Consider the following 26,114-nt stretch of genomic DNA (forward strand, 5'->3'; position numbering starts at 1 on the left):
ATCGATACGACGTGTTATCGATACCACTTCCAGCTCTGGGTGGGCGTGCAAATGAATTGAGTGCCAAATAAACAAACTAGCAGAACGTCCGCGAACAAGCAAATCTTCCCGGAGAAAACCTCGACCATGCAACGGATGACGCGGACGCGCGCACAGTAGAGACTCCTTAAAAATAACCGGAGTCAGCGAGGCCACAAAGCTTCAAGCAGCGCGCAGAGATTGTGTGGTGTGTGTGGGAAAAAACAGTGAAGAAGTGCACGAAAATTAACGCAAAAAATCAATGGCCCCCCTTGCAGAGCAGCAGACATGAGAAATCCAAGCCCCGAGAGACCTTGAGCTTAGATACTTTCCATCGGGGTCTGCTCAGCCCTTTTTAACCCCACCTGGCGAAACGGACAGGTGCATCTTCGACTGGGCTTCCGAATGCCAAATATTAAGTAACCCAGACCAGTGTGCATGTATCATACATGCGCACATCTAATCAGTGGTTTCGCCAAAAGATAAGGGCTCTGGTCTTTTCAAAGAGTTTACCCCGCATTTTTCACATTCAAACGCAGCTGGTTGACTGTTTCAGTTTCTGTTTCTGATTTCCGACTCGGAGACCCGTGACTCAACCTATCCGATCCAAACCGATCCGCTCGCAGCCCCATCATAACCAGCTATATCGTCATAGCCAACGCAGGTCTCTCTCGCTCGCGCTCTTGGCCGTAATTCGGGTTAAAGTCCCCTTAAATACCTCAAAACCAATACTAACCATCGATTTTTGAACATAATCGAAGCCCCAAAACCAAATCCAGTTGACTAGCATCTTGAAAACACAGCCAAACTTCCAAAAGACAAACTTCCCTTACTCAAAATATAACTCTCACTCGCGCTCTTAGCCGTAACTCGGATTACATTGCCAAAATCAATACAAATCAGTTATTGTTAAACCCATTCGAAACTAAAAAAAACAAATCCAATTGCTTAACTTAAAAAAAAACAATCGAACTTCCAGAAGTCAAACTTCCCTAAAAGATTAATTATTTGCATTGGCAATACACTGTAAAAATCGTTAATGACAATACACTGTGAAAATCGTCAAAGACTCCATAAATCTTATGTGTTCCCTTGCCAAATCAGATGTGGTTCGATTTATGGAAGTTCAACTGTAACTTTGCGTGCCTTTATTGTTATCTTTATTTTTCGGAGTCGAGTCCCCAGTGCATTGTGTTATTAAATTAATACATTTAGCTTTTGTTCATTTGCGTATTGTTTTCGCCATACAATAAATGCGTGTTGTGTCGTATTGTGCAGGGAAAGCAGCCCAGATCCAGCTCCAGACCCAGATCCAACGACTCTGACCAGATGAGCAGCGGAATGAGGTCGCAGGACGGTCCGCGGGCGAAGGTCAATGCCGCCAGCTCGCTGCTCACCCAGGAGGAAAATGAAGCCGTCTTCAGGCTGCTGGGCAAGAAGTGTCAGGTGAGTAGTGATGATGCATAATAGCCCGTCTGGGTGATTAATAATTAGGCAATGACATGATTTGCACCTCCGTCCCCCCCTCCCCCGACGCCACCGATTTAATCCCAGAGCTTGATGAAGCACTTCCTGCGGCTCAAGTGTCGCCCATCATGTGCGAATATTCGACGCTTCGCAGAACAGAACTTCTGTAACCCTATATCATCGGTAGGCAGCTGTTGCTGTTCGCTGGCTTATTTACCCAATTTCACTTGCACACTGCTCAACATAGTCTAATGGTTTGGTTTCTTTGCCCATGGGTAAATTCGGGGAAATGGGTTTATCAAGTTACTAGATGTTCGTTAGTTCGTCCGTAATCCGTTGTCGTAGTATATACATATATACATATGTATATGTATGACCTTTATTAATTTGGAATCTTCTGAATTGGAACGCTTTTTAAAAGCCACTATCTCCAAAGTGTTTACTGGGTAGTCAAATCTTGAGTCAATGCTGATATTTCTGAATGACGTTGGTATTTCCCTAAATAGCGTATGATTCATTGCTTATAAAAAAAAAAAAATTTTGTGTTCAGAAATAAGACTATAAGTGGTGAAATCCATAAAATTCAATTTAAAATTAGAAACCCAAGGATCAGTAGTAATCTTAATTGTATACGAAAAGCTATGAATTATACACATAATCTTATATTGCGGTTAATATATGAAAAACGATAAAACTGGAATATAAATATGTATTTTGTATTCCTTACTTTAAGTTATTCTTGTATCAACAAATGGAAGAAAGAGACTCTCCCTAGACCTCATTTCAGATGAAGCACCTAATTGTGCTGGGCAGTGTTGCTAGAACCATTTGTTAGACTTGGTTGGTATTTCTAATATTTACCCGGCACTGCTTAGTACCTTTATCAGCAAACGGCTTGAGCCGGCATTGATAGGCCACAAACGCCTTTGTTTGCATTTCTTGATTAGTTATTTTGTTTTTTATTTTCCCTGTTTGTGGTTTGTCAAAGCCAATTCTGCTGCGAAATGAAAGAGAAACCAAAGCCGTTGAGTTCGCCCCATTGGGTCGCGATAAGTTGTTAGGTATTTGTGGCCAACAACAGGCGAATCTTATCTTATCAAACCATCCGCCCGATGGGAATCACCGGCCAATGCCAAGTGCGATAAGAATGCCCTGAAATTGGAGTGGAAACCTGGTATGTGGCCATTTAACGGTGGCCGTTATGCGGATAATTATGGAGTGCACAACATGAGAAAATCGCTCATTTTGATTCGCAATTCACGCTTTGCTAATTCGCAACTTTCCATTGACAAAACATTTCCAAATGCATTTGAACTCTGCCAAAGTAATGCAACAAACGCGCTGGTTAAGGTAGTTAGCCCCTCCAAATCCACGCAAAAAACAACTAATCGATCATGGTTGCCATGATATTATTAATATTTTTTGTATTTGTTTATGGAATTCAAGTACCAAAAACGGCACACTGATCTACGAATTATGCCATCATTCCCAATACTTTTCATAAGATGCACTTTCATGTATTAATACACATAATATTTGATATTTTTCAAGACCAAGCTTTTATAAAACGGTAAAAATATTAAATCAATCATCTTATTATCTCTTTTTTCTGTGTATACTCCCTGCCTTTGTAGTGTCACATTCATCGTGTGATAACACTCAAAGCTGCAGCTTAGTAAACCCGATGTTGTTATTGTGGTTTGGCAGTCGTTTGTTGCAACATTTGCTCGCATTTATTTGTATACACTTATTTAACGCATTTTTCTGCACATTGTCAGTTTCAAAGCCGGACTTTCTAATTGGTGTTTATGTCTAAATTTAGCTTTTGTCAGCTTTAAACCCTTGCTTTTGCAGCTGTTAAAGCTGATCGCTGTTTAATTAGCTAATTTTGATTACTTTCTAAAGAATTTTATAAACAACGGAAGTGGCAAAGGTGTTTAGCCGAGTCACATGAAAAATTTGCATATATTTATAAAACACTATAAATAGCAATGACATTCTTTAAATATATTGCGAATAAAATGGAATCAATAGATAGCTTGGCCAATGTTTATTTATAAAGTGACATAATAAACTGACCACAGGGCGTATGAGCATGTTTACCGCTTGGCCCATATGGGCTGATTTTTACCGCTAAGACCCCTCCCCTTCAACCCGCCTTGTGTTGGCCAAACGTTCGGTGGCAATGACCACTTTTTGTTGTCGCTGCTTTTCCATCGATTTTAATGCTTTTAAAAAGAAACAGGCAGCTTGTACGTAGAAGGCAAGACATCATTTTTACAATGCTACTTATGTCCACACAAACCTCGCCGGGGAAAAAGCAGCAGCTAAGCATCAATAAAAATTCAAATGTGTTCACAATTTCGCACTTGCCAGATACAAGTTGTGTGTGCGAGTGTGTGGGCTGGAAAGCATCCACATCCACAGCCACATAAAATCCACTGCCTCGTCAATGTCTCTTTCTCTTTTATTTGCGCCTAAGGTCAGCTGCAAAAGTTTCTGCATGGCCATCCACCCATCCATCCATCTCTAATGTCCATTAATTGATAATGTTGGATTACTGTTTGGCTGCAGTGCTTCAATTGCTAGCACGTAACATTTGGATCATCGCCCAGGGGCGGCAAGTTGAATCAATTAGCAACGATTCGGGCGGAGGGTCACGCGTTGGCCTCGGGCAAATGCCAAATGTTAGGGCCGCCAATCACACACTCACTTTTATCGGACCTAAAAGCACAAGTAATTTCGGTGGCCTTGCTGCGGAAATTCTCACGACGGTCTCAGCAAATAAAGGACAGTTTGCCTTGACTTTTCTGGCGCCAAAGCGCATGGCTTATTGTATATTATAGTTTTGGCAAGTAAGCTGATGCGGCATCCTGCACTTCTTCGTTTGTCGCCAGCATTTCCTGTCTGGGTCATAAACGATGTCTTTCATCACACATGGGTACACGGCAAACAACTTTGAATATTCTGAAGGTAGAATCTATTTAATAGCTGTACCCTAAACATGTTAGGACGTTTCCTTTTTATACCACAAGTTTGAAGTATTAATTAATGTAGGATTTTATTTAGTCTTAATAATAATATTTTTATCCATCCAATAATGTCTAAAAGGAGGTCCTAAGATGGTATTTTTTTTATGTGCACATTATGGGTTTCCGTTGAACTTCGGCAGAACACGCACCGATCGGTGAAGAGGTCTCCAATAGACTAATGTCCACCGACTAGACTTACGCCCTCCATCAACTAAAGCTACGTGCTTGCCATGCCAAGCGGCGGGATTGGCCATCCTCCTCCCGGTTGCAATTGCTGCAAGAGCTGGACAGGCTAATCTGTATTCAAAAGAGTCACACTCACTGGGGCCATCGACTCGATGGCCAGAAACTAGCGAAACCGAAAGTCAGATGAGTTTTTCAGCTCGAACGCGACAGTTCATTGAGTTCGTGGTCGTCGGATTGATAGAGCTGCATTCAAATGAGGCGCAAACTGAAGGTGTTGGGAGGCTTTTGTTCGGCCATATTAGATAATCGCCTTGGGGCCTTTCTATCGATGACAAAATTTGTGTAACGCAATCTCTGCTTGCTCCACTTTCAGACACTGAACACCGCCGTGGTGCAGATCTACAAGACGGAGGGCAGTGCCCACGCCCACTGGAAAAAGCGGCACACCGGAGTCGCTTGCTTCGTTAAGGATAGCGCCATTCGATCCTACTTCATGCGCGCCTACTGCCTGATCAAGAACGAGTTGATCTGGGAGCACGAGATATACGATGGCATGCAGGTGGTCAAGTCGAGACCCTTCCTGCTCACCTTTGAGGGCAGTGTAAGTATCCTCTTTAATTATGTTTCACCTCTTACAATAACTGAAAATGCTTAAGTAGATCTTTGTTTTCGAGTTACTCAAACATTTTTGTAATCTTTTTCAGGATGGTCATGTAGGTCTAAACTTCGTCTCCGAAGAGGAATGCGACTCGTTCTTTCGTATTGTGGACGCCACCATAGAGACGCGCAACCGAAAGCGCCAAGATAAGCGCAACCGCCAGAAGAGCCAGCAGGCACCAAATGCCCCATTGCCTCCGGTTTCACGGGAGCCGGCAAGGCCACCGCCCATGCAAGGCGGCATGACCGCAACGGATGGCGGAAACGTTCAGCTGCGAAATAATAAGATCAACTCGGTGACATTGACGCCAGCGCCGGCGCAAACGAAGAACTTTCTGTCGAGCAGCTTTGGGCTGGGAAGCCAGGCGAAGGACAAGAAGCGCAAGGTGACCAAGGCGGACATCAGCCAGCCGACGAACTTCGTCCACGTCAGCCACGTGGGCTGGGATGCCGACAAGGGCTTTGACCTAACTGGCAACGAGAACGACGAGGTGCTGAACGAGTTCTTCCTCAAGGCCGGTGTCTCCGAGTCGGAGCTTAAGGATCGGGACACGCGCGCCTTCATCTATGACTTCATTCAAAGCAACAACGTCCTGGCGTCGGTGAAGCAGGACAGCGTGGAATCCCCAACGGAAACAACGCCTCCCATGCCGCCGCCGGTGCCAACCCGTCATCCCACTGTAAGTTTTCCCTTAGTATGAAGAAACAATGCCTTCTCTTACCTAAATAACTTAAAAATGTTCGCCTTTGCGGAGAATTCATGGTCCAGTCCTAGAGGCATTTTTACAAGATAGGAAGAACAGTTTGAAAAATATTAGATTGAACCTGCGGCCTGGGCTGAAGTATATTGTTGAATAGAATCCGTGGAAGTAGGGAATTCTTTCAGTCTAACAGTTTTTCCATTTAAAAATTTTTATTTTGTGTTCGAATTCAAATGGGGAATGTACATATATGTTTGGGTTCGTTTCTTAGTATTTATTTTAATTTAATTATGGATTACTCATAAAAAATGGTTTCCTCGTAAATGTAATATAATCTTTAATTGCAGAATGGCAACCAAAGAACTGCACCTCCGCCGCCGCCGGCGAGACAACCACCGCCTCCAGTGCCCGTCACTGTGCCGGGGGCAACGCGAGCGCCGCCACCACCCAGCAGACCACCACCCATCAGTACCGCACCGCCACCGCCGCCAGTCAGCGCTCCCGTTGTAGCGGTAAGTTATCTTAAATCGATTAAAATAACAGACTAATAATTGCTTTTCTCTTGCAGCCACCACCACCTCCACCGCCACCACCGGCAGCGGTGCCACCACCACCGCCCCCGCCCATGCCGGTGGGTGAGATCCCCGTCATCACAACCACGCATGCACCTAATCAAGCAGCCCGGCCGGCCGCTCCAGCAGCTCCAGCGGCTCCAGATCCACGCAACGCACTAATGGACGCCATTCGCAAGGGAACCCAACTGAAGGTGAGTGAACGAGAGTTTAATTTGTTTGATTACAAACAAAGTATAAGTAGAGAAAAAAGAGATCGAATTTAAATCAAATTCATAAAATCATCACGTGGAAATGTGAATGATGTTCAATCAAGATTTATTCTACGGCCGTCTTAAAAAAAGGCCATTATTCTTAGCTAGATCAGAATGGGAAACTAATAACATTTTTAATCCAAATAGAAAGTGGATGCGGCTGCACTCAGTACTGGCAGTGCCGACTCTCGCAGTGATTTAATGAAGGATATCCGCCAGGGCACCGTTTTGAAACCGGCCAAGGAACGCGAGCTGGGCAGCCAGCGAAACAGCGACAATGGAGGCGGCACCGACGCCCTGGCCGATGCACTGCGTCGGGCGCTGGCAGCACGCGGAAACGCCATTCACTCGGACGAGGACGAGACCGAATCCTCGGACAACGAGGGCGAGTGGGACTAAGGGAGCTACAGATGACACGATGCGGGGCAGCAAACACTATTCCAAATATAAGCAATAATTTAGTTCGTGCTTTGGCATTTTGGTTTATCGTTAGATAAATCCCTGTAAATACTGTTAGTGAATTTTCATACCTCTTTAATTTAATTGTACGAGTTTAACAAAACGCAAAAAGTACTAAAGGATAACCACAAATTAAGAAATTGTATCAGCATTGCCCGCTTTCATTTGTTCCGAATCACATTTGCATATCCATAAATCTGCTCAATTAAATATGAACTATACGCATGTATGTTAGTTCAGTAATATATGTGGGTGATTTTGCAAAACCCCGTTCAGACTACTGTGCCAAAAACTTGAGAACACCAAAATGAAAAACGAGTTTGTGAAAAATTAGAGATTCACCTTATCTGCGAACTGAACAACTGTAAACTGAGCGATATAAATTTATTATAGTGAATATATTTTATAAATCTATAACAAACGAAAGGATCAAACAAAAATAAACTGTGACTACTCTTAATAAAGCCACAGTTGAGAATTATTATAAATACACAAGTTTGAACTAATAGAATTGCCCGCAATTAACCACATACTAAATTTGCTCAGTAATAATTCACTACTTGTTAAAATAATAATTAACTAATGTAATAAGTGTGGCTAAACCAATCAAATAGGAGATGAATGCAACTTATTTTGACAAGGCTTCCTCGGGCTCCGATGCGTCCGCTAAAAGCTGTCTATTACATCCAGTTACTCCCAATCGATTAATAACCTAGTAACTCATAAGTATTTTCAATTTAGTTTGAGTGCATTTAATGCAAACTTGTAGTCATTTTTCTTCTGTGTGTTTGTAATTAAATCAATATTACGTATATGTTTGTTTTTGTGACTATTTTAAACTACTAAACCCAATAAGCTTGTCAGAGCAGGAAATTTATGTGGATCAGATTTTGGATTATATGTACGCATGTCAAAAGAGTTTTGTGCGATTTATGTATTTCAATACATAATACTTACTTATGCTAATATATAAGCCATTAATTTATGTAATAAAGTTGTGTATATCTAACTTAACACTAATGCTATCCGTAAAAAGTTTATTCGCAATTTATGGTATAAGTTATGCGCTGGGGCTATAGCTCCGATTTTATCCAATTACCAAAGCATGATTTACCATCCATACATATTTACAATTTTAAACCGAATCGAAAAGAACATGCAATTTAATATTGGAAATGGCCTATTATCTAATTGTAGTCTACGGATTTACGTTTTCCTGAGCCCCGAGCGCAGCATCATCTTGCAATTCGCGCTCAATGTTGGCATTGTTATTGTTTTCGGCTATTTCGTTGATATTTGAGTCGTCAATGGCCTGACAGCGTGGCTGCCGTTGCTCCTCCTGGTCCAGCTCCTGCTGCTGCTCATTGATGCGGTTCTCAGTCTCCTCAGTTGGTCTCGCCGATGATCCCGTTGGGATAAGCTCAAGTATAGCCGGCTGCTCCTCGTGAACCAACTGCTGTACATCTTCCAATGAAGCCTGTTGCTGCTCGGAAAGCTCATGGTTGAGAACATTCTGCTGCTCCTCGTCGCATGTGTAATTATTATCTACGTAAGCTGCATCGCAACTCGGCAAAGCCTGAGTGTCACTGTCTTTAAGAGCGTTGAGTGAAACCGTTGGTAGAGACTCTGCATTGCAAGCTTCCAAGTCATGGTCATTGACACATTTCTCCGGCGATTCCGAGGTTTCGTTGGAGAGGGGTGAATTTGTGGCTGCGGGGGATTGGTTTTCAGCAATAGAAATTCCAAAATTATCCGCAGCAGAGCTACTACTTGGGAGGAATCCTATCTCGTTGTTTATAGCTGCCGGTGGATTTTCCAGGCTTAATGTGCGATGTGCGGTGATTTCCAGGGGTTGATTTTCAACTGGAGCACGTGGCAGTTCAATGTTAGATCCATCATTTTTCGAGGAGTGACGTTCGATTGGATGATAAAAACCAAATTCTGCCACGGATTGGTGTTCACCCTCACGGTTAGTTTGCAGTTCAACTGTAAACTCTGTTTGGGACTGGCTTCCACAATTCGGGTGAGATGATTGAATCTCATTTGGACCAGATGAAGGATTACCAAAATGGGATTCAACAGAGGTAGAGGCAGCATCCATTGAAGATTGTATGTTTATGACAGCTAAAGGAGGATTTTCAAGGTTAACGTCATCCTCTGACTGGGAGTGAGCTTCAACTGCCTGATGAGATTCTACCGATGATTGAATATCACTTGCAGAAGGATTTTCAGGGGTAGAGCACAGCCCTGTCTGTTCTTCCATTGAATTTTTAATGTCCATTCCAGATGGCGGAAGATCCATTGTTAAGTTACAGTCAGCATCAATTAAAGATTGGCTCTCGTTGGCCATAGGCGGTGGATTTTCAAGGTTAGAGGCAACATTAGCTGTCGCAGGTTTCTGTATCGCTTGACTGCATATATTAGTTATGACCAAACTGAAAGCAGGCTCTGGTGGTTTTTCCACACCAAATACTTCCGGAGTTTGCGGAGAGTTCTCTCCAGCTGGTAATGCAGCTGATACCTCCGTGTCCATTCTTTCTGGCCCCTCTTGGGCCGTATGTGAGGCTAGATCCCCCTCGTTTTGGGGTTCCAAAGGGGGAAACTCGATTTCACGATAAATGCGCTCTTCTTCGTCCTCCTCCATGGCTTCTTCAGCTTCATCGGCCGATGATCCACTGTCCTCATTGCCCTCGTCGTCGCCTTCGCTTTCATCGACCTTCCCTAATCCGTTGCAGTGCTGGGCCTCTGACTCGGAAATGTCCAGGTCTTTCTCCTTCTTAACGGTCACTTTGCTCAAATCTAAATTGCCTATGTAGGCATCCTCCTCGTCCATTTTCTCGTTGTGGTTAATCTCTTCTGTGGTTGCTTCCTCTTCTTCGGGCTCATCCCCATAGCCGCGGTTTCTTGGCTCAGACTTGATGGAAATATTTGGCATAATATTAAACGTCACCGCCTCGCCACTCTCCACGGCCACGATCTGCGGCAGAGGCGCCTGCTTCGGAGGCGTAGGAGTCTTGCATATAGCGCCTCCAGTACTTTTGCGTGCTGTGGACTTTACAAACTTTGATTTGGGCGGGGATTTCTTGGTCAGCGATTCCTCTGCTGTCTGTTCATCGGGAGTGGCTTCTTCGGCTCTCTCCAAAGTCATTGCCTCTTCTGCCATATCTACGCCACTGGCCACATGTGAAATCTGCATCAAACGATCAAGCTCCGTGCGATTGGGCTTAACATCTTCCTGGTGCTGGGCCATATCCTTTTCCTCTTCCTCATCCGGTTGGCTTTCATTGAAGCTGCTTTCCAATTGGGTCATGGGAATGGTGGTCATGACAGTGGCCATGGGAGCGAAATCAATGGGTTCTTGTTTTATTCTAACGACGGGCTGATTCTGAGCTTCTGGTTGGCAGCTTTCTGCCTCCGCCGATGCCTCCTTCTCCCGTTCCTTGTGCTTTCGCTTCTTTTTCTTTTTGTTGCTCCTGCCAGATGCCTGACCTGCCTCATCAAGATCGTCTATAAGCGAAGAGTTTAGCTTGCCGTGGTTCTTGGTGATTTTCAGCTTAAGTTTAAGTGGCTCCTGTTTAACCCCCATTGGCTTTTCATAGGCATCATCTACGGGTTCCTGTTTGACCGATACACTGGGCAGATCATCACTGGCAGGTGGAGCAGCTTCATCGGATGCTGCCTCCGGTTGCGCTTCCTCCTCACTGTCATCGTTAGCTGCCTGGAAATCATCGCCAAAATAAGAAGGTTCCTCTTCCCTTTCTGGCTCGGGTTCGCTTTGTGCCTCCTCTGCCGCTGGCCCCGTGTCGTTGATGTGCACCTCCGGCTCATGTTTGATGCTGACCAGAGTGTTTATTGTATTCTTGAGCAACTGATCAACTCGTTTCAAGTAGTTCTTCGCCGAGACCCGATCGCTATTTCTGCTCTTAGTGGCGCCCAGTCGGTTTACTCCAGCCGAAGCCCGCAGCAGAGGCGATGACAGGCGCTCCAGGACCACTATCGGCTGCATTCCCTCGTCTATCACGAAGTCCGGTGGCAACGCAATGGCCGGAGGGAGGCCCAACAAATCGTCCTCTACCTCGTTCTTGATAGGCATTTGTGCCTCATTAGTCACAGCCTCGGGCATTATGTGCTTCGAGTGATTGAGGTAAATCTTCGGGCAGGTGGGGGCGTGGCGCATGTAGGCGGCCTCAGTGTTTAGGGCGCGACTGCAGCCGCCACACTTGCGTTTGCGAATGGCACAGCGGTGAGTGTTGTAGAAGAAGTTCGTGACAAAGGTCTTCTTGCACAACGGGCACTCCCGGTCCAGCACGAGCAGCTGAACAGGTGTGGGCGGTGTGTGCTCCCGTAAGTGGCGAGTAAAGGCGTAGGCATTGGCCACGCTGGTCTCGCACAGGGGACACTTGTAAGGCGTCTTTGAGAGCTTGTGCCACAGCTGATGGGCTCGGATGTCGCTCTGATTATGATGCGTCTGGTTGCAGGCGTTGCACGTGTAGCGCGGAATCGACGGCACATGCACCAGACTCTTGTGCTCATCGGCCAGTTCCTTGCTAAGAAATTTTTCGCCGCAGACGCTACAAATGGACTTGCGTCCCTTTTTCGGTGGCAACCTAAGGCTGGTCTCCGGTTCAGCCGGCTCCTCTTTGCTGGACATACAAAAAGTAAGGAATTAGGTGGGCTTAATTAAAGTATATTTTAGTTACATTTCAGGCTCGGTTTTTGGCTTTATGGGAGCCGTCAGAGGAGGCTGCAGGCGCTGCTTCTTGTGCCACACGAATGGCTCCTTCTTGACCTGTGGCTTAGCATTAAGATTACTTCTTAACCAGGTGTCCTCTCCCTTGCGTTTTCTTCCCCGCTTTCCAGCTGCCCCGGAAAGGTGCAGTTCCTCCTTCGAAATGGGCTTAAAATCAATGAGCTGCGCGAAAGAAAATACAATAATAATACACACATTTCCTACGTACAGCCCTATAAAAAGGTTTCTCACCTTTGTGGGCTCTATTTGCTTTAGTCCTAGTAGGTTGCGCGTCTGCTTGTTTGTGGCGTAGCACATTTCTCGAAACTCATAAAAATCATTGATTTTCTCCACGCACTGGCTGCACATTGTCTGCGGCATTTTATCGTCCATGGACACCTGCAAAGGGCGTTGTTAAACCTGGCCAGGGAGAACTCAATTAAGACTCACCGTAAAGCCCACCAGTTCGTAGATCTTTTGGGACATACTGGGCTCGTCCAGGTCGATGGTCTCTAATTCATTAGGCAGCAGTATTTGCACTTTTCCTGGATTATCGATGCCGCACAGCCGACAGATCTTGCAGAGATTCGCCTTCAGCGCCGCGTCGATCTTGAATGCGAACCGATCCATCTTGGCCGGGCTTAAGGCGTTATCAACGGCTTTTATCAACGAAAAATCCTCATAGTTATTGGTTTTATCTCAAGCATTTTTGTTTATTTCACTGGTGCTAGTGTTGGAAAGTGCTGGAAGTGAGAATGGAAAAATCGATCTGGTATCGATAGAATCGATTCATTTTTAAGGTTCACTCTACACTGCCTTAAGTTTCCTATCGAGTAGGCTACCGATTCCTTAATTGATTGTCCCGTCCACATTTGACTAACTCCATAACTCGAGTTACGAACAGATGTTCTTTGTTAAAAAACTTAATGAAAAATGTACGAGTAAAGCCTCTGGCTGCCAATACAATAATTGGTAGAAATTTTCGAAACTTCGTTGTTTTTAAGTCATTTTCTCGCCTTTTTGTCTAGTATAATGGTTTTACATTATTTTGGTATTTGCGTATACCTTGCTGACCTCCTGCATTATAAGTTTACTTTGTGCCACTTTATTTTTAATATTTTGTAATTTGGGTTTCCTTTACTTACAAACATTTTTTTATTCCATACAAATTGGTGGTGCATACTTTTCGGCGAAATTTCATTTCCTCATTAAGTTAGTTCATCTGAACTGATAAAATGGCCGTTTCCGTTTTTTATTAAAAGCAGATGCATGTTGCATGTCAAAATTTTATGAATCTATATACTTGAACTAAAATCGAACTATTTTAATAAGTTCGCCTTATAAAAAAGGAAAAACGAGTTTTCAACTATTTTATTTATACGAATTGGCGATCTTTTTTAGCTTGTCAAACAGTAGTAGAACAAAAGTTTTTTCTATCGAGCTGCTTAAGACATTAAAAATCATTCCAGAATCCTAAAATAAATCCTTAAATTTTTGTAAAGCCGACAACCAAAAATTGTATTTTTGAAAAACACCAAAAACACTTTTTGAACGGCCTCATTTCCTACCGTTACTAACTTGGTATGTAATCCTCTAAGACTTGGTATGTAATCCTCTAAGTTAAAGCGATACCTTTCGATCGGTATATACTCGATCCGATCAAACCAACACAGCAGATGCTCATTTTTGCGTTCACATATGTACATATGCATATGGTATTCGGCTTTTCGAATCGACACCTGCTGTCTACAGTGATTTCTTTGATTAGTACAATTATTAATGGTTTAACCATAGATAATATTTAAATAATATATTTATTATAATATTGAGCACCAGGTTCGATATTTTAGTATTTTTTAATTGACGTACTGTTTCAAAATCAAAATAAAAGCAGCTCAATGGTTAAGAAAGATTCTTTTGCTACATCGTTTACCAATTGTATAGAAACATAGTTTGAAAGAGATAGAGAAATTTCTACACATGATAAACCTAAAACTAAATCATAAATACTATTTTGAAAAGTGAATTATTTAATTAAAATCTTTTATTTAAATGTTGCACTAGTTTGAATTCATGAAGTTTTGTTAGAAATGGCCTTTGTATAAACTCAGTCAACGTCGAATGTAATTTGTATCAAAACTTTAAAGGATTAAAGTGGTTTAACTATTAAAAAACGTTAAATAAATAAAATAATTAAATAAATTAAAAAATTCTCCCCTTTTATTGTAGACTTAAAAAAAATCGATTTTTTCACTGAGCCCTTTGTGTCAAATAACAAATATCGGTAAAATAAGGAGAAAGTATAGCGACGGCGTTAGTTACAAAAAAAAATAGTTTCTTAACAATTTCTTAATTTTGAAAATCTTAAAATGCTCAGTTGTAAAAAAGAAATCGGTTACACGCAGCACCATTTTGCAGCCCTCGTTTAGAAGAAAGGCACGGGGGAAACTGGCATCGCGAATTGGCCTGCACACACCCACACACTTCCTTAGGTTTTCCGATCCGATTCCGTTTATTTGGAAGGTCCTTGAGATCCAGAAGATGGAGCGGTACTTGAGCCGCCGCGAAAGTGGCTTCCACATCCACGGGGGCGACGAGAACTTCGTGATGCGGCGGATATACAGCTCGATGAACATGTTCAACAGCTACCACTCCAATTGCAAAAAGACGGAGGCGGGTCGAACCGGGGCCATCTTCAACCTAGAGTTCAATGCCGACGGCAACGTGGTGGTGGCCGCCACCGAGAGGAAGTGCGTCCTGGTCTTTGACGCCATCACACAGAAGGAGATCTTCAAGGTCCCCGACGCGCACACGGATAGTGTCAATTGCATAAAGTAAGTGGAGGAGACGGTGCCATTCCAGGAAGACCAATCCGAATACCTATATGCACAGATTCTTCGACGAGCGATTGTTCGCCACGGGATCCGACGACTTCACCGTTGCCCTCTGGGACCTGCGGAACATGAAACAGAAACTGCGTGTTCTCCATGGTCACTCTAACTGGGTGAAGAACATCGAGTACTCCTCCAAGGACAAACTGCTCGTTAGCTCCGGCTTCGATGGCAGCATCTTCACCTGGGACATCAACTCCCAGACGGAACAGGGCCTGATCTCGCAGCGCGTCTTCCACGCCAGCGGTCTGATGCGCTGCCGTATTTCGCCCACCGGCGACAAGCTGGTCCTCTGCACCAGCGGTGGCTACATCATGATCATCCATCACCTTGACCTCACCACGCTACACAAGGATCTGTGCGGATTTAGGGTAAGGAAGGGTTCTCCGGTTTTCACTTGACTCGCATTCCCACAAGTCTCACTGCGTGTTTTCCAAATCAAAACACGCAGGTATTAACACTAGAGTTGCAACACTACTTAGCCTTACCAAAACTAAAAGAACTAGAACTAGAACTTTTAAAAAAGAGAATGTTAACTCCCAAATGAACCGCGAATGTGAAAATCGAAGTCAGACTGTGGATAATTCGTTAATATCCTGTAGTGTGCAGACTCCAGACTAACCGATATTAAAAAACTAACCGAATTTTTCAGCCTGGTATCTACCGACTGATGCAGTTGGGCGAACAGTACATCCCACAGGCCGCCAAGTACGACCATGTGTTTTCCAAGCGCCAGAAAAAGAACCGCGTGGAGCTGGTCACCGACTTTCCGGAGCAGAACGACGCCGAGATGATAATGGCCTTGCAGATCCACCCGCACTGTCATTGCATGCTGACCCGGAACGTCAGCTGCGACGAGCAGAGCGAGTGGACCTGCATTCACGACATCAACGAGGAGCCGGCGAGCAACGAGGAAGAGCGGGATGAGGAAGAGCCACTGCCCAAGAAGAAACGCGTGTCCACAGGGACCGGCAGCCGCAGCAGCTCGGGACAAGACCAGGATACGGATGGCCTGCCGCCCAGACAGCCGCGGAGACCCTTGCGCATGGGCACTGTCCAGGTGTTCCATTTGGACAACCCAGGAACGGGCCGACTGGCCTCTGCCACAGCCCCAGCCTCGCCACGATCCGACACCTTTATACCGGACATCTGGGCGGCGGAGGTCACCGTCCAGGAGCGGGCCATTCGTCAGAACCGGGCGCGCAACTCAAACAACCATGTGAGCGGATACAACTTTGTGTACGCCATCAGCAGCGGAGTCCTCCCGCTGCGGCCCTCGATGGCCAATCGCTCCCCACCGTCTTCAGAGGGCAACCGGAGCAGCAGTAGCAGCTCCAGCAGCAGTAGCTCCAGCAGCAGTATCAACAGTACCAACAGCGACACCACCGTGCGGTTAGAGATCGGCCATCGGCTGCGCCTGCGACCCTTTATCCCTAGTCATGCGGCAGCGGCAAGGTCCAAGGAGAACAGCCATTCCATACTGGTGAATGCCAAGAAGCTGCTCTACTACGCCGCTGAGACCAACACCAAGCCAGGCTTCATTAAGGAGCCGGGGTTCTCGGCGGACGGGAGAATCGTATGCTCCCCGTACGGAAACGGGGTGCGACTTCTTGGCTACAGTGACGACTGCTGCGACTATCCCAGATGTCACGCGTTCGAGGAGGTAAAGCGGCAACCGCGAAAGCTGGTTGAACTGGCCAAGATTACCGAGCATCAGGACGTTGTGCTGTGCGCCAAGTTTAGCCCCAGGGAGCCGCTCCTGGTAACTGGCTGCAATGGGGGCGAGGTTACCTGGTATCGTCCCAATCTCTAGACTTCAGTTGAGCCGTTAAATCCCGTCGAGCGCTCGCTGACAAAATGTATATTTTTTATTTTCTATTTAGGCGTAGTTTGACATTATCCAAGCACCACTTGGCGAAATACAAGCAGCTATATTTATGGTGAACCGATTAAGCTGATATCTTTTATTTTACGCATTGAGGGGCTGCTGTGTGGGCGCAAACAAGTCTTACATATCCATATGTATAATTAGAAATCGATATAAAATTAAAATTAGACGTATATAACTTAACAGAGCAGCAAGGCGAAATTAATCGAGTTGGGCGTCTTAGAGCTACAGTGAGGAGTGGGTTACATCTAGGCTAAAGTCTCACTAGTAGTTCCCATAACCGCTCCACTGGCCGTAGTTGTAGCCGCCACTACTGCTGCCGCTGGCACCACCCGGTCCGTAGCCCCACTGATTGTAGTAGGAGTCGTAGGACGCCTGCTGCTGCGGCGGGTGCGGGGGATACGGGCCTCCTCCGGTATTCTGCTGGCCGTAGTAGGCGGAGGCATTGGCCGCACCATAATTATATCCAGCAGCGGCCGCAGCCGAGCCACCATTGTTGTAGGCCGCCGCCGCGGACGACGATCCGGAAGGGGCTGGACCTTCTTTGCCTGCTGACGAATTCTTGCGACTAGGACTGCTATCGCTGCAAGGGAAAATACTATTTAGATATATAAGGAAGGCCAATGTGCATTCGGTATTCTTACCCCTTCTTTTGCGCTTCCTTGGCTTTGCTTAGAGCCTGCTGAAGGTCGCGCTGGGCATCTTGCAGACCCCTGGCTGTGCTGCCAAAGTCCTCAAGAAACTCAACTTTGCGCTGGGCAAACATCACCTTCTGATCGGATTCAATGTCCGCGCGGGCCATGAACTTGTCCATGATCTGGACCACCTCCTGTTCGTCCACCTTTGGGCGCTGCAAGCACAGATCTATCATTTGCAGGGCAACCCGAGTGTTGGCCGGATCGCGTTCCAGCGCCTGCTGCAGTGCGGCCACACCCGCATCGAGATCGTGGCAGATTTTGTTAAGGAAACGGGCATACTTGATGGACAGACTGCCGGCAATGCCCTTGTTCTTTGTACTATCTATGTAGTGCTTGTACAGCTCGCGGCACTTGTCCAGCGTTCCTCGACGTCGCTCTACGTTGATCCGTCGATAGGCAAGCTGCAGGAGATTGGGACAACGCTGCTCGATGCGCTCCAGAATCTCGGCGGCCGCATCAAAGTTAAGCTGGCATTCTTCGAATGCGGCCCACATGAGGTGCAGACTGGGCTTGTCCGGATGGTGGATGCGACAGGCGCGACTGAAAACATCGCGTATTAGTTTTATTACTCCAGTCTGGTCCTCTAATGACTCCAGATAGCGAAGCATCTTCAGCCAGAACTCGTCATACAAAGCACAAGCAATTAAGCATCTCTCAAAGAGAACTAGGACGCGCTCGCGATCTCCCTTTTCAATCTCAAAGTTCAAATAGTCCTTCCAGTTCTTGAGCTGGGCCCTTTCGAGTGGCTTCACATGGAAGTACGGCCGCTTGATGCCCTCCTCGAAGGACCAGCGGGCGGTCACTGCGTTCACGGTCACCTTGTGGATCTTGCGGCGTGCCGAGATCGCCCTATCCCTTATGCTAGCCACCTCCTCGTCATTAAGGGTGCTAAGATCACTAAAATCGATCTGAGGCGCCGGCATTGAAGCTGCAGGCGATGAATCGCTTTCGGTCAGATCGGTTGTAAGGTCTGATTCATCGACATGAGTTTCACTAGTTTCCTTTGGCGACTTACCAGCACCGCCGCCAGATTCACGTTTCTCCTTTTCCTTGTCCTTCTCCTTATCCTTTTCTTTGTCCTTATCTTTCTCCCGTTCTCTTTCCTTTAAATCCTTGTCCTTTGAGCTGCTGCTGCTGTCGCGCCGGTGCTTGGACGAGGACTTGGAGGACTTGCTCTGCTGGCGCTCGTGAAATTCTTTGCGCAAGCGGACTAATTCCTCGTTGCCAATTGTGCTGGTAATAGCATGCTGATTGATCACATCCTGAAAACTAAAAAGAAAAGAGCTACATTCTGGCCTCGATAAGAGATATGTGCCCCAACTCACTTGTCAAAGTGGCCATTGTAGCCCTGAGTGGGTATGGCCAGCAGTCTGTCGTAAATCTGCACCACCCGATGGTAGCGCTTCGACTCGTTCTCCCAGCGGATGTAGGCGTCCCAAAGCTTGTCCGAGCGGAATTCCAGGCCACACGCCTTCACCGCCCGCTCGTACTGGGTGCGGATGAACTGCTCATCCTCCCCATGGTGTGACTTGACGTGCATCAGGTAGTGGATCCACAGATCCACCGACAATGGAATCGCCTCCAGGCCGCGCTCAAACACCTAGGATTTGGTCATATTCGTATGTTCGGTACAAGTTTTCGTTTTTTTTTGATTTTCGATTTGATTTTGAGTTGATCGATCGCAGAAGAGAAACATAAAAATGTTCATGGTTTATAATAATCTTTCAAGAATTACGTGCTCAAAAACTTAAGTCTATCGTTTGATGTGAATGGTGTTCGAGCTTAAGGACTAACTTAGCGACTTTACAAATACACGGAATACATAACACACATGTTGTAGTTGTTTTCTTTTTTAGGCACACACTTTTAAGTGTTTGATATACAAGAAACTTCACAAAAAGACTTAAAAATTTCATTTAAACGCCATTTGTACTTACGAATGTACGAGATGCGAGCTCACTATTTATATCGTGTTGAAGAAGGATGGAGGTAACGTAACTGAAGAGGTAAACTGGTAATACAAACGTACGAAGATCAGAAAGTAGACGGATCGAACATCGACTAGACAAGTCAGTCGCTTTCGGGTTCAGGTCGGTCTGGGTTCAAGGGGTCAGGTTAACTGAGCTGAGCTAAAGTAGTCTGGGCTACAACGTGTGTTGTGCGACACTGGGGTGATTATACTAACATCCAATTCGTGTCGTGAAGAAAATGGTTACATTTTAGGGGCAAAGATCTCCAAAAAATGTGCATAGGTAGAACAAAATGGTACTTAGTACAAGTGGTAAATAAAATAGAAAAAGTGTACATATAATTTTCTTCCCAGGTATTTAATGTTCTATGAATTGCGTGTTAGAAACCAAGGTTATGAAACCGAAACGAAAATTAATTATTGCACCATTCAAATGCAACGTCATTTAAGTGGAAAAGCCACAATAAAAAGGTAGGAAATTATTTGTAATTGAAGATTTTTCCAAAAATCAAATTTACTAGGTGATTTAATTGCAGTTCAAGTAATAATGATCTTTGAATATTGACAAGTCAAATGTGAAAAAATTACATGGTTAAAATCCTTATGAAACTTATTTTATGTCATGATCCGATATCGAAACCAGTTTCAATTTCATTCCCTGAAAAAATATTATTTAACCGAAACGAATACTATAAAAGAATACGACCCTGACTGGAGGTTTACTAGTCTCATTGCTATGTTTATTTTGTCTACTCAATTTGGTGTTTTTTTTTGTAGATGTTGCATTTATTTAATGTAGTTTTTATTAGGTTATAATAAATTGTATTTAACAACAAATATATGAATATCAATTGTAATCGTAATTGTAAGCGTAATACAAAAAATTGCGAAAGGTATTTAATTGCACGACCAAATGTATGGGAGGTACTCACCTTGTAGCAGTTAGCCTTAATGCCCTTGCGCTTCTCATAGTCGGCGTACTTGCGCCAGTAGCCATAGCAGTAGGGATAGTGGGAAAGGAATGTGTCGTAGGCCTCGCGAGCCGCCTCCGCATCTGACTGTAGTAAAAATAAATTAAATGAATTTTCAGTCAGAAATATCATATTGACTGCGGACCCACCTCACTGTCCACATACTGCAGTAAGTACGTCCAGCCAGTGAAGTCGGTGGAGTCCTCTTTGACCGCCCTCCAGTATTTGTCTAGGTCGGGGAGCTTTTTGCGCTCCCTTTCCTTGTCCTTATCTTTCTCTTTATCCTTATCCTTCTCCTTATCTTTCTCCTTATCGCGCTCTTTTTCCTTCTTTTTGTCCTTGGGTTCCGATTCTGTGGGTTTGAACATTGTGTGAGTTTGTTATATCAAGATAGTTGTAGATTATAAATTCGTACCTTCAATCTTGACCCTTTTCTCTGATGGCTGTGCATCATTGCTCTCCGACGTTGGACTTCCCGGATTATATTGTTCTTCAGACTTATCTTTTGCGCTCGTTTCACGACTAATCGTGTCATTGTTTTCAGTACCCTTATCAGTTTCTATTGCTGCCTTTCGCTTTGCAGCCTTGGGCTCACTGGCGGCATTGTTGTTGTTGTGGGTGGGCAGCTCGTCCTCGGAGATCACCTCAGCATCCGCTGGAAGCTCGGCCCTCTGTGGTGCCGGCAGCTCCTCGTCGGACACTTCCTCGGCATCGTTGATCTCCGGCTTGCTAGGAGGAGGTAGTTCGTCCTCTGAGATGATTTCTGTGTTGACTATGGTGGCATTGCTGGTGTCCGCCTCATCCGCTAGATCTTCAGCTATAGCATGGTGTGAGCTAGAGTCCTCTGACGAATTTAGTTTGTCAGCCTGGGGCTGCAGGGCCTCTACATTGTACTCAAAGTCCGCCTTCTTGGCGTTGTCACTCTCATCATTTCCACCCACGGATGGCAGACTGTTGGCATTATCGCCGGCCATAGAAGCCAGCAGCGTGTCTACGCCGGCTTGTCCACGACTTTCCTTAATATCATCGCTGGTCTCCGAATGCTGCTCCGCCACCGTGCTAAACGGAAAGGACGAGCTCTTCTCATCCACGCCACCAGTTTCGGCAGGCGTCAACATCTCCACATCGTCATCCAGCTGGTGCTGTGTCTCTTCGAACTGGGGCTCCAAAGCGGGAGCCTCCTCAGTCGCTCCCGCAGATGGCTCCTCCTCCTCCAGAACCATAACCACCTGCTCGGGTTCGGGTTCCTCTTCGTGGTCACTTAGCTGGAAGGATAAGGGAGATTAATAGTTGCCAAAGGTATTGCCTGTTGATTAACGGGTTCTGTCCCATCAGTTGGCCCTTGCATGTAATCACATGCTCCTCCTGGGAGGAAGATCATGTGCGGATGGAACAACGCCACATCCGCACTGGAAATTGCAATCGTTTACATCATTTGATGTGTGTCTAATGTAAATGCTTAACTGGTAAGATGTACTGACCTGTGCGTTCCGCTTTGATGTGCGACGAGTGCTCCTAGTTGGTAGCGATGCAGCCGGCGATGCGGCCTTACGTCCGGAACGTGTGCGGCGACCTGGAAAACGGAAATTAACTATCTTAGTTAATCCATGTGGTTTACATAAACTGTACGTGCGGTGTTATGGATTCGCTGCCTCGTGATGTTCGCGTTTTTTCGAACTGTCTTTAAAGCCTATTTAAAACGACTGGCAATGTCAAGTTTCGGACTAGTCCCATCAGAACTGAGTAATTAGTCGCCGGCCACTGCGTTCCGGTCGAATGAAGCTCGTTATTTTTACAATTTTGGACTTTACCTGGACTTTCCATCAAAACGTTTTCGCCCTCTGACGCCATATTTATTACACAGCCGAGCAGTGCTCTGAAAAATACCAAATCATACCATCTATGTATTTTGAAATGAATTAAGCATACCGAAAAATACTTAGTAGCTAGTTTTGCGGTAAAATAGCCATATACTTCAGTCGAAAAACAAGCTAATAAATTGCATTTGGAAAACCGGCTATGAATGGAATTAATAGTCTAATGTTCAATTGTAATATTGAGCAAATATTTAATCTAAAAAATATTATATTTAAATAATAAAAGATATATTTACAACATTTAAGTGCCAATCAGGAAAGGCATATACATCTAGCTATTAAACCGCCAGCAACCATCATTGTTGGCGGGACTGCCATTAGTGCGCGTCTTCCAACACTGTTCTCAAAATGGCGACTCGAGAATTGTAAGCGTGACAAAAACAACAAAGCCGAGGCGCATTTCACAATAATTAAATGTTTTTCGAGCAATTGCGGCGCGTTTAACCCAGCAAAACCGTTTGCAATGAGTGAATTAAGGACCCAGTGACCGGTTTAAGACGACCAGTGATTGTGAAGCGCCAGCGGCGCTGCGAACTAAGCCAAAATACGGCGAGCGAAAACGCCGACCGCATAACCTGTACGTGTACGCAAGGCAAGGCGAATGGAGGGCGGCAAGGGCAAGAGAATGAAGGAGGAGGCGCCAAGCAAGAAGTTGCCGCCTAAAATCTACGGCGGCGATATGTGCACCCCCACGAAGGCGGCCCACGACGAGATCCTCAGCTCGCTGCTCCGGATCAACAATTTCGACTCGATATCGAGCATCAAGGACGAGTCGCTGGACATCGATCTGTCCGCCTGCGTGACCATCAGCTCCGCCAGTTTGGTTAATGGGAACAGCCTCTCCTCCACGGACTTTTGGCGCGTCCTGGATGAGAGTGCCCAAAACAACACCGAGCTGAATCTCTCCTCGGATGTATGCCGCGATGATCTGGCGGCCACCAGCTCCTCCGCCGTGCCCAGCAGTTTGGCCAGTGATAACCACTCTGGATCTGAGTTTAGTGTGACTTTCCTGCGACCCGAGCCGCCGAATGCCTTCACCAACTCACCCTTCAAGAAGACCTCTTCCAGTGGCACATCCACGCCCGTGAAGCTATCGCCAGAGCAGATCCAACAACAGCAGCAGCTCCAGATGCCCCAGTTGCTGCAACGCAAACCCAAGTTACCGGCAGCAACGGCGGTGCGTCTAAAGGTATTTAAGGAGGAGCCGCCCGAGGAGAAACATCCGCCAGAACAAGTGGTTACCAAGATCGAGCTGTGCGAGTCCGAGTTCCTGCCACCCTCGTTCACCATCTTTCAACAGGCCAAGTCTGCAGAGGCAGTTGCAGATGCAGTTAGTATGCCGCCACCGGCAGCCTCGGAAACCAAGCTGTTCGAGGTGGATCCGGCACCGCTACATAAGTGCCTCGACTGCAATGGGATGCTGTTGGAGACGCCCGATGAAGTGGCCAAGCACGAAGCGGCCAACCATCGGTTGAGGCTTACTTACCGCTGCACCGAGTGCCAGCGGGAGTTCGAGGTGCTGGCTGGATTAAAGAAGCACTTAAAAACGCACCGTACAGAGGGACGCAAGGACACCTGGAAGAAGTGTCCCGACTGCGGCAAGTGGTAAGTAGAGTCAGAGATCTCAAACCTTTCACACTTTTTAAACTATTTTTACCTACACTTTAGCCTCAAATTGGGCAGTATGTGGATGCACCGGAAAATCCACAGCGATAATAAAAAATACCAGTGTGACGTCTGCGGCCAGAAGTTTGTTCAGAAAATAAACCTAACGCACCACGCTCGGATTCACTCATCCGAGAAGCCCTACGAATGTCCCGAGTGTCAGAAGCGATTTCAGGAGCGCTCCCATCTGCAGCGCCACCAGAAGTACCACGCGCAGACGCGTTCCTACCGCTGTGAGAAGTGCGGCAAGATGTATAAAACGGAACGCTGCCTCAAGGTCCACAACCTGGTGCATCTGGAGCAGCGACCGTTCGCATGCACCGTGTGCGACAAGAGCTTTATCAGCAACTCAAAACTGAAGCAGCACTCCAACATACACACGGGCATGCGGCCTTTTAAGTGCAACTACTGTCCGCGCGACTTTACAAACTTTCCCAATTGGCTAAAGCACACGAGACGACGCCACAAGGTGGACCACAAGACGGGCGAACACCTCGAGAACATTCCCTCCTATTGCTCGAAAAAGTCGACCAGCAACAAAGCCCAAAAGGCTGCGGCGGCAGCAGCAGCGGCGGCGGCGGCGACAGCAGCAGCAGTAAATCCCGATGACCTTTCCGCTTCTGCTGAACTGAAAGTGAAGCCCAATATTGCACCTACTGCAGCACCGGCGCCCACAAAACAGACACGCAAAAAGAAGCAGCCACAGCAGGCCACCCTTGCCGCTTTGGGAATCACTTTGCCAGCGGGTACAGCCCTGCAGCAGGTGCACCCGACGCCACCAGCACAACCGCATCAGCAGGAGCTGACAACTGTGTTGGTTGCGCTGCCTCCGCCAGCACCCAAGCAGACCAAAGCAAAGCGAGAACGCAAGCAGCTGGCGCCCAAGCAACTGCAGCAAAAACCACCGCAGCTTTTGCAGCAGGCTCAATTACCGCAGTCCACTCTGGAGCCTATTGCTCCGGTGCCACAAATCAAGAAGGAGCCGGTGCAGAACCAGGGTCCATTCCTCGACTTGCACGGACTCAGCCTGACTTCAGCCGAAGAGCTGATCATGGAGCAGGCCCTGGAAATGGAGGAGTGCGGTCTGTACGATGCCCCTAATGCGAACACTGAAATGGGGACATCTGACAACGCAATCTCAGACTCGGCTGCTGCCCTTCACTTCCAGATAAAGAACGAATTACCGGACGATATGTTGCCGGATGATGATTTTAGTAAGTTTTTCAAAATCGTTAAATCTTGATTTTAAAAATGACAGTTTCATGAAAAGTTAAACATTTTTAAAGTAAAACCAACCCAGATAATTTAAATATATTAGATGTATTACTAGAAATAGTGTTTGAATGTACGTTATTCTTTATTTGCAGTGCCTTGTAAACCCAGCGATCGCATAGCTTGTCCCTCACTAGAGTCTTCGCCGTTCTCGTCGCCCGCCTCCATGGAGCTGACCGCCGTCTCCTCATCAAGTGCCGCCACATCGACGCAAGCAATACCGGTGAGATCTGGGAACTACTACCTGCCCGCCTTCACGCTAAATGCGCACGGCAAGCTCAGCAATACGGGGAATGCAGCACAGTCTGTGACCACTAGTTTAGCTCAGACACCATCCGTGTCCATGGTGAATGTGCCGCTGCTGGTGAGATCTAACCAGATGTTGCCATCAGTGGATACGCTACTCTTTACCAACCAGACCGGTGGCAGTCGATTCTTTGCGGGGAAGTCGGCGACTGCAGCCACGTCGCATATGACATGATCAGGCGGCGGCGTCTGCTGCCCGTCAACATGAACGCCTCAACGATCTCCTGTGTCTTAGTTAAGTTAGCAGTGTGGACTTTGTTGCGCCCACGCAATTGGGCGGTCGCTGACCACTGGCAATCGTTTAAAGAATTCGGATGAGTGTCCGTAGGTTATTAAGAGTATGACGCTAAATTTGTTTAAGTGATAGACCTAAGCTGATTTCTGCATAGCGCCTAAGTGTATTTGAGTGTATATATAAACGTTTATATATAGAAACATAATGATAAATCTTTGATTTGTACGCTTCACACCAATAATAAATTTCGTACATATTTTATTTAAA

General features: G+C 46.0%; 5 protein-coding genes across 8 annotated transcripts; 3 read left to right on the top strand and 2 right to left on the bottom strand.

Annotated features, from left to right (window-relative positions):
- The first annotated feature begins 34 nt into the window (after positions 1–34).
- Positions 35–8,366, top strand: LOC108046803 (neural Wiskott-Aldrich syndrome protein). Of its 3 annotated transcripts, none has more exons than XM_017126698.1 (7): positions 35–226; positions 1,297–1,464; positions 5,077–5,304; positions 5,408–6,040; positions 6,409–6,573; positions 6,630–6,827; positions 7,035–8,366. In XM_017126698.1, the coding sequence occupies exons 2-7, from the start codon at positions 1,348–1,350 to the stop codon at positions 7,284–7,286; spliced, it is 1,593 nt and encodes a 530-aa protein (XP_016982187.1). In that variant the 5' UTR covers positions 35–226; positions 1,297–1,347; the 3' UTR covers positions 7,287–8,366. The 3 variants fall into 3 exon arrangements, with proteins under 3 accessions (XP_016982187.1, XP_016982188.1, XP_016982189.1); XM_017126699.2 differs by lacking the exon at positions 35–226 and adding an exon at positions 233–682; XM_017126700.1 differs by lacking the exons at positions 35–226; positions 1,297–1,464 and adding an exon at positions 4,895–4,974.
- LOC108046802 (RE1-silencing transcription factor) lies at positions 7,716–12,827 on the bottom strand. Its single transcript, XM_017126697.2, has 4 exons — positions 12,526–12,827; positions 12,328–12,474; positions 12,047–12,258; positions 7,716–11,989 (listed from the first exon to the last, which is right to left on the bottom strand). Exons 1-4 carry the CDS (start codon positions 12,703–12,705, stop codon positions 8,545–8,547), a joined length of 3,984 nt encoding a protein of 1,327 aa, XP_016982186.2. The 5' UTR covers positions 12,706–12,827; the 3' UTR covers positions 7,716–8,544.
- Positions 12,828–14,351: 1,524 nt separating this feature from the next.
- Positions 14,352–16,919, top strand: LOC108046805 (DDB1- and CUL4-associated factor 10 homolog). Its single transcript, XM_017126703.2, has 3 exons — positions 14,352–14,909; positions 14,968–15,337; positions 15,619–16,919. The coding sequence occupies exons 1-3, from the start codon at positions 14,617–14,619 to the stop codon at positions 16,777–16,779; spliced, it is 1,824 nt and encodes a 607-aa protein (XP_016982192.1). The 5' UTR covers positions 14,352–14,616; the 3' UTR covers positions 16,780–16,919.
- On the bottom strand, positions 16,901–22,371 carry LOC108046804 (pre-mRNA-processing factor 39). Of its 2 annotated transcripts, none has more exons than XM_017126701.2 (8): positions 22,304–22,371; positions 21,974–22,065; positions 20,908–21,757; positions 20,642–20,844; positions 20,454–20,579; positions 18,878–19,152; positions 17,499–18,821; positions 16,901–17,437 (listed from the first exon to the last, which is right to left on the bottom strand). In XM_017126701.2, the coding sequence occupies exons 1-8, from the start codon at positions 22,341–22,343 to the stop codon at positions 17,119–17,121; spliced, it is 3,228 nt and encodes a 1,075-aa protein (XP_016982190.1). In that variant the 5' UTR covers positions 22,344–22,371; the 3' UTR covers positions 16,901–17,118. The 2 variants fall into 2 exon arrangements, with proteins under 2 accessions (XP_016982190.1, XP_016982191.1); XM_017126702.2 differs by lacking the exon at positions 22,304–22,371 and adding an exon at positions 22,122–22,265.
- A 352-nt stretch (positions 22,372–22,723) lies between these two features.
- On the top strand, positions 22,724–26,114 carry LOC108046819 (serendipity locus protein H-1). Its single transcript, XM_017126731.2, has 3 exons — positions 22,724–23,974; positions 24,038–25,248; positions 25,402–26,114. Exons 1-3 carry the CDS (start codon positions 22,971–22,973, stop codon positions 25,785–25,787), a joined length of 2,601 nt encoding a protein of 866 aa, XP_016982220.1. The 5' UTR covers positions 22,724–22,970; the 3' UTR covers positions 25,788–26,114.

Source organism: Drosophila rhopaloa, unplaced genomic scaffold, assembly GCF_018152115.1.
Source record: "Drosophila rhopaloa isolate 14029-0021.01 unplaced genomic scaffold, ASM1815211v1 contig_167, whole genome shotgun sequence".
Taxonomy (NCBI): domain Eukaryota; kingdom Metazoa; phylum Arthropoda; class Insecta; order Diptera; family Drosophilidae; genus Drosophila; species Drosophila rhopaloa.

Bases quoted from the DNA above. Each gene is read 5' to 3' on its own strand.
- LOC108046803 (XM_017126698.1), top strand. From the start codon at position 1,348: ATGAGCAGCGGAATGAGGTCGCAGGACGGTCCGCGGGCGAAGGTCAAT. The intron at 5,305-5,407 runs GTAAGTATCCTC...AATCTTTTTCAG, and splicing joins TGCTCACCTTTGAGGGCAGT to GATGGTCATGTAGGTCTAAA. The intron at 6,574-6,629 runs GTAAGTTATCTT...TTTCTCTTGCAG, and splicing joins TCAGCGCTCCCGTTGTAGCG to CCACCACCACCTCCACCGCC.
- LOC108046802 (XM_017126697.2), bottom strand. From the start codon at position 12,705: ATGGATCGGTTCGCATTCAAGATCGACGCGGCGCTGAAGGCGAATCTC. The intron at 12,475-12,525 runs GTGAGTCTTAAT...CGCCCTTTGCAG, and splicing joins ACGAACTGGTGGGCTTTACG to GTGTCCATGGACGATAAAAT. The intron at 11,990-12,046 runs GTAACTAAAATA...TTGTATGTCCAG, and splicing joins CCAAAAACCGAGCCTGAAAT to CAAAGAGGAGCCGGCTGAAC.
- LOC108046805 (XM_017126703.2), top strand. From the start codon at position 14,617: ATGGAGCGGTACTTGAGCCGCCGCGAAAGTGGCTTCCACATCCACGGG. The intron at 14,910-14,967 runs GTAAGTGGAGGA...CTATATGCACAG, and splicing joins GATAGTGTCAATTGCATAAA to ATTCTTCGACGAGCGATTGT. The intron at 15,338-15,618 runs GTAAGGAAGGGT...CGAATTTTTCAG, and splicing joins AGGATCTGTGCGGATTTAGG to CCTGGTATCTACCGACTGAT.
- LOC108046804 (XM_017126701.2), bottom strand. From the start codon at position 22,343: ATGGCGTCAGAGGGCGAAAACGTTTTGATGGAAAGTCCAG. The intron at 22,066-22,303 runs GTAAAGTCCAAA...TCCGTTTTCCAG, and splicing joins CGTTTTGATGGAAAGTCCAG to GTCGCCGCACACGTTCCGGA. The intron at 18,822-18,877 runs GTGAGTTGGGGC...TTTTCTTTTTAG, and splicing joins TACAATGGCCACTTTGACAA to TTTTCAGGATGTGATCAATC.
- LOC108046819 (XM_017126731.2), top strand. From the start codon at position 22,971: ATGGAGGGCGGCAAGGGCAAGAGAATGAAGGAGGAGGCGCCAAGCAAG. The intron at 23,975-24,037 runs GTAAGTAGAGTC...CCTACACTTTAG, and splicing joins TGTCCCGACTGCGGCAAGTG to CCTCAAATTGGGCAGTATGT. The intron at 25,249-25,401 runs GTAAGTTTTTCA...CTTTATTTGCAG, and splicing joins GTTGCCGGATGATGATTTTA to TGCCTTGTAAACCCAGCGAT.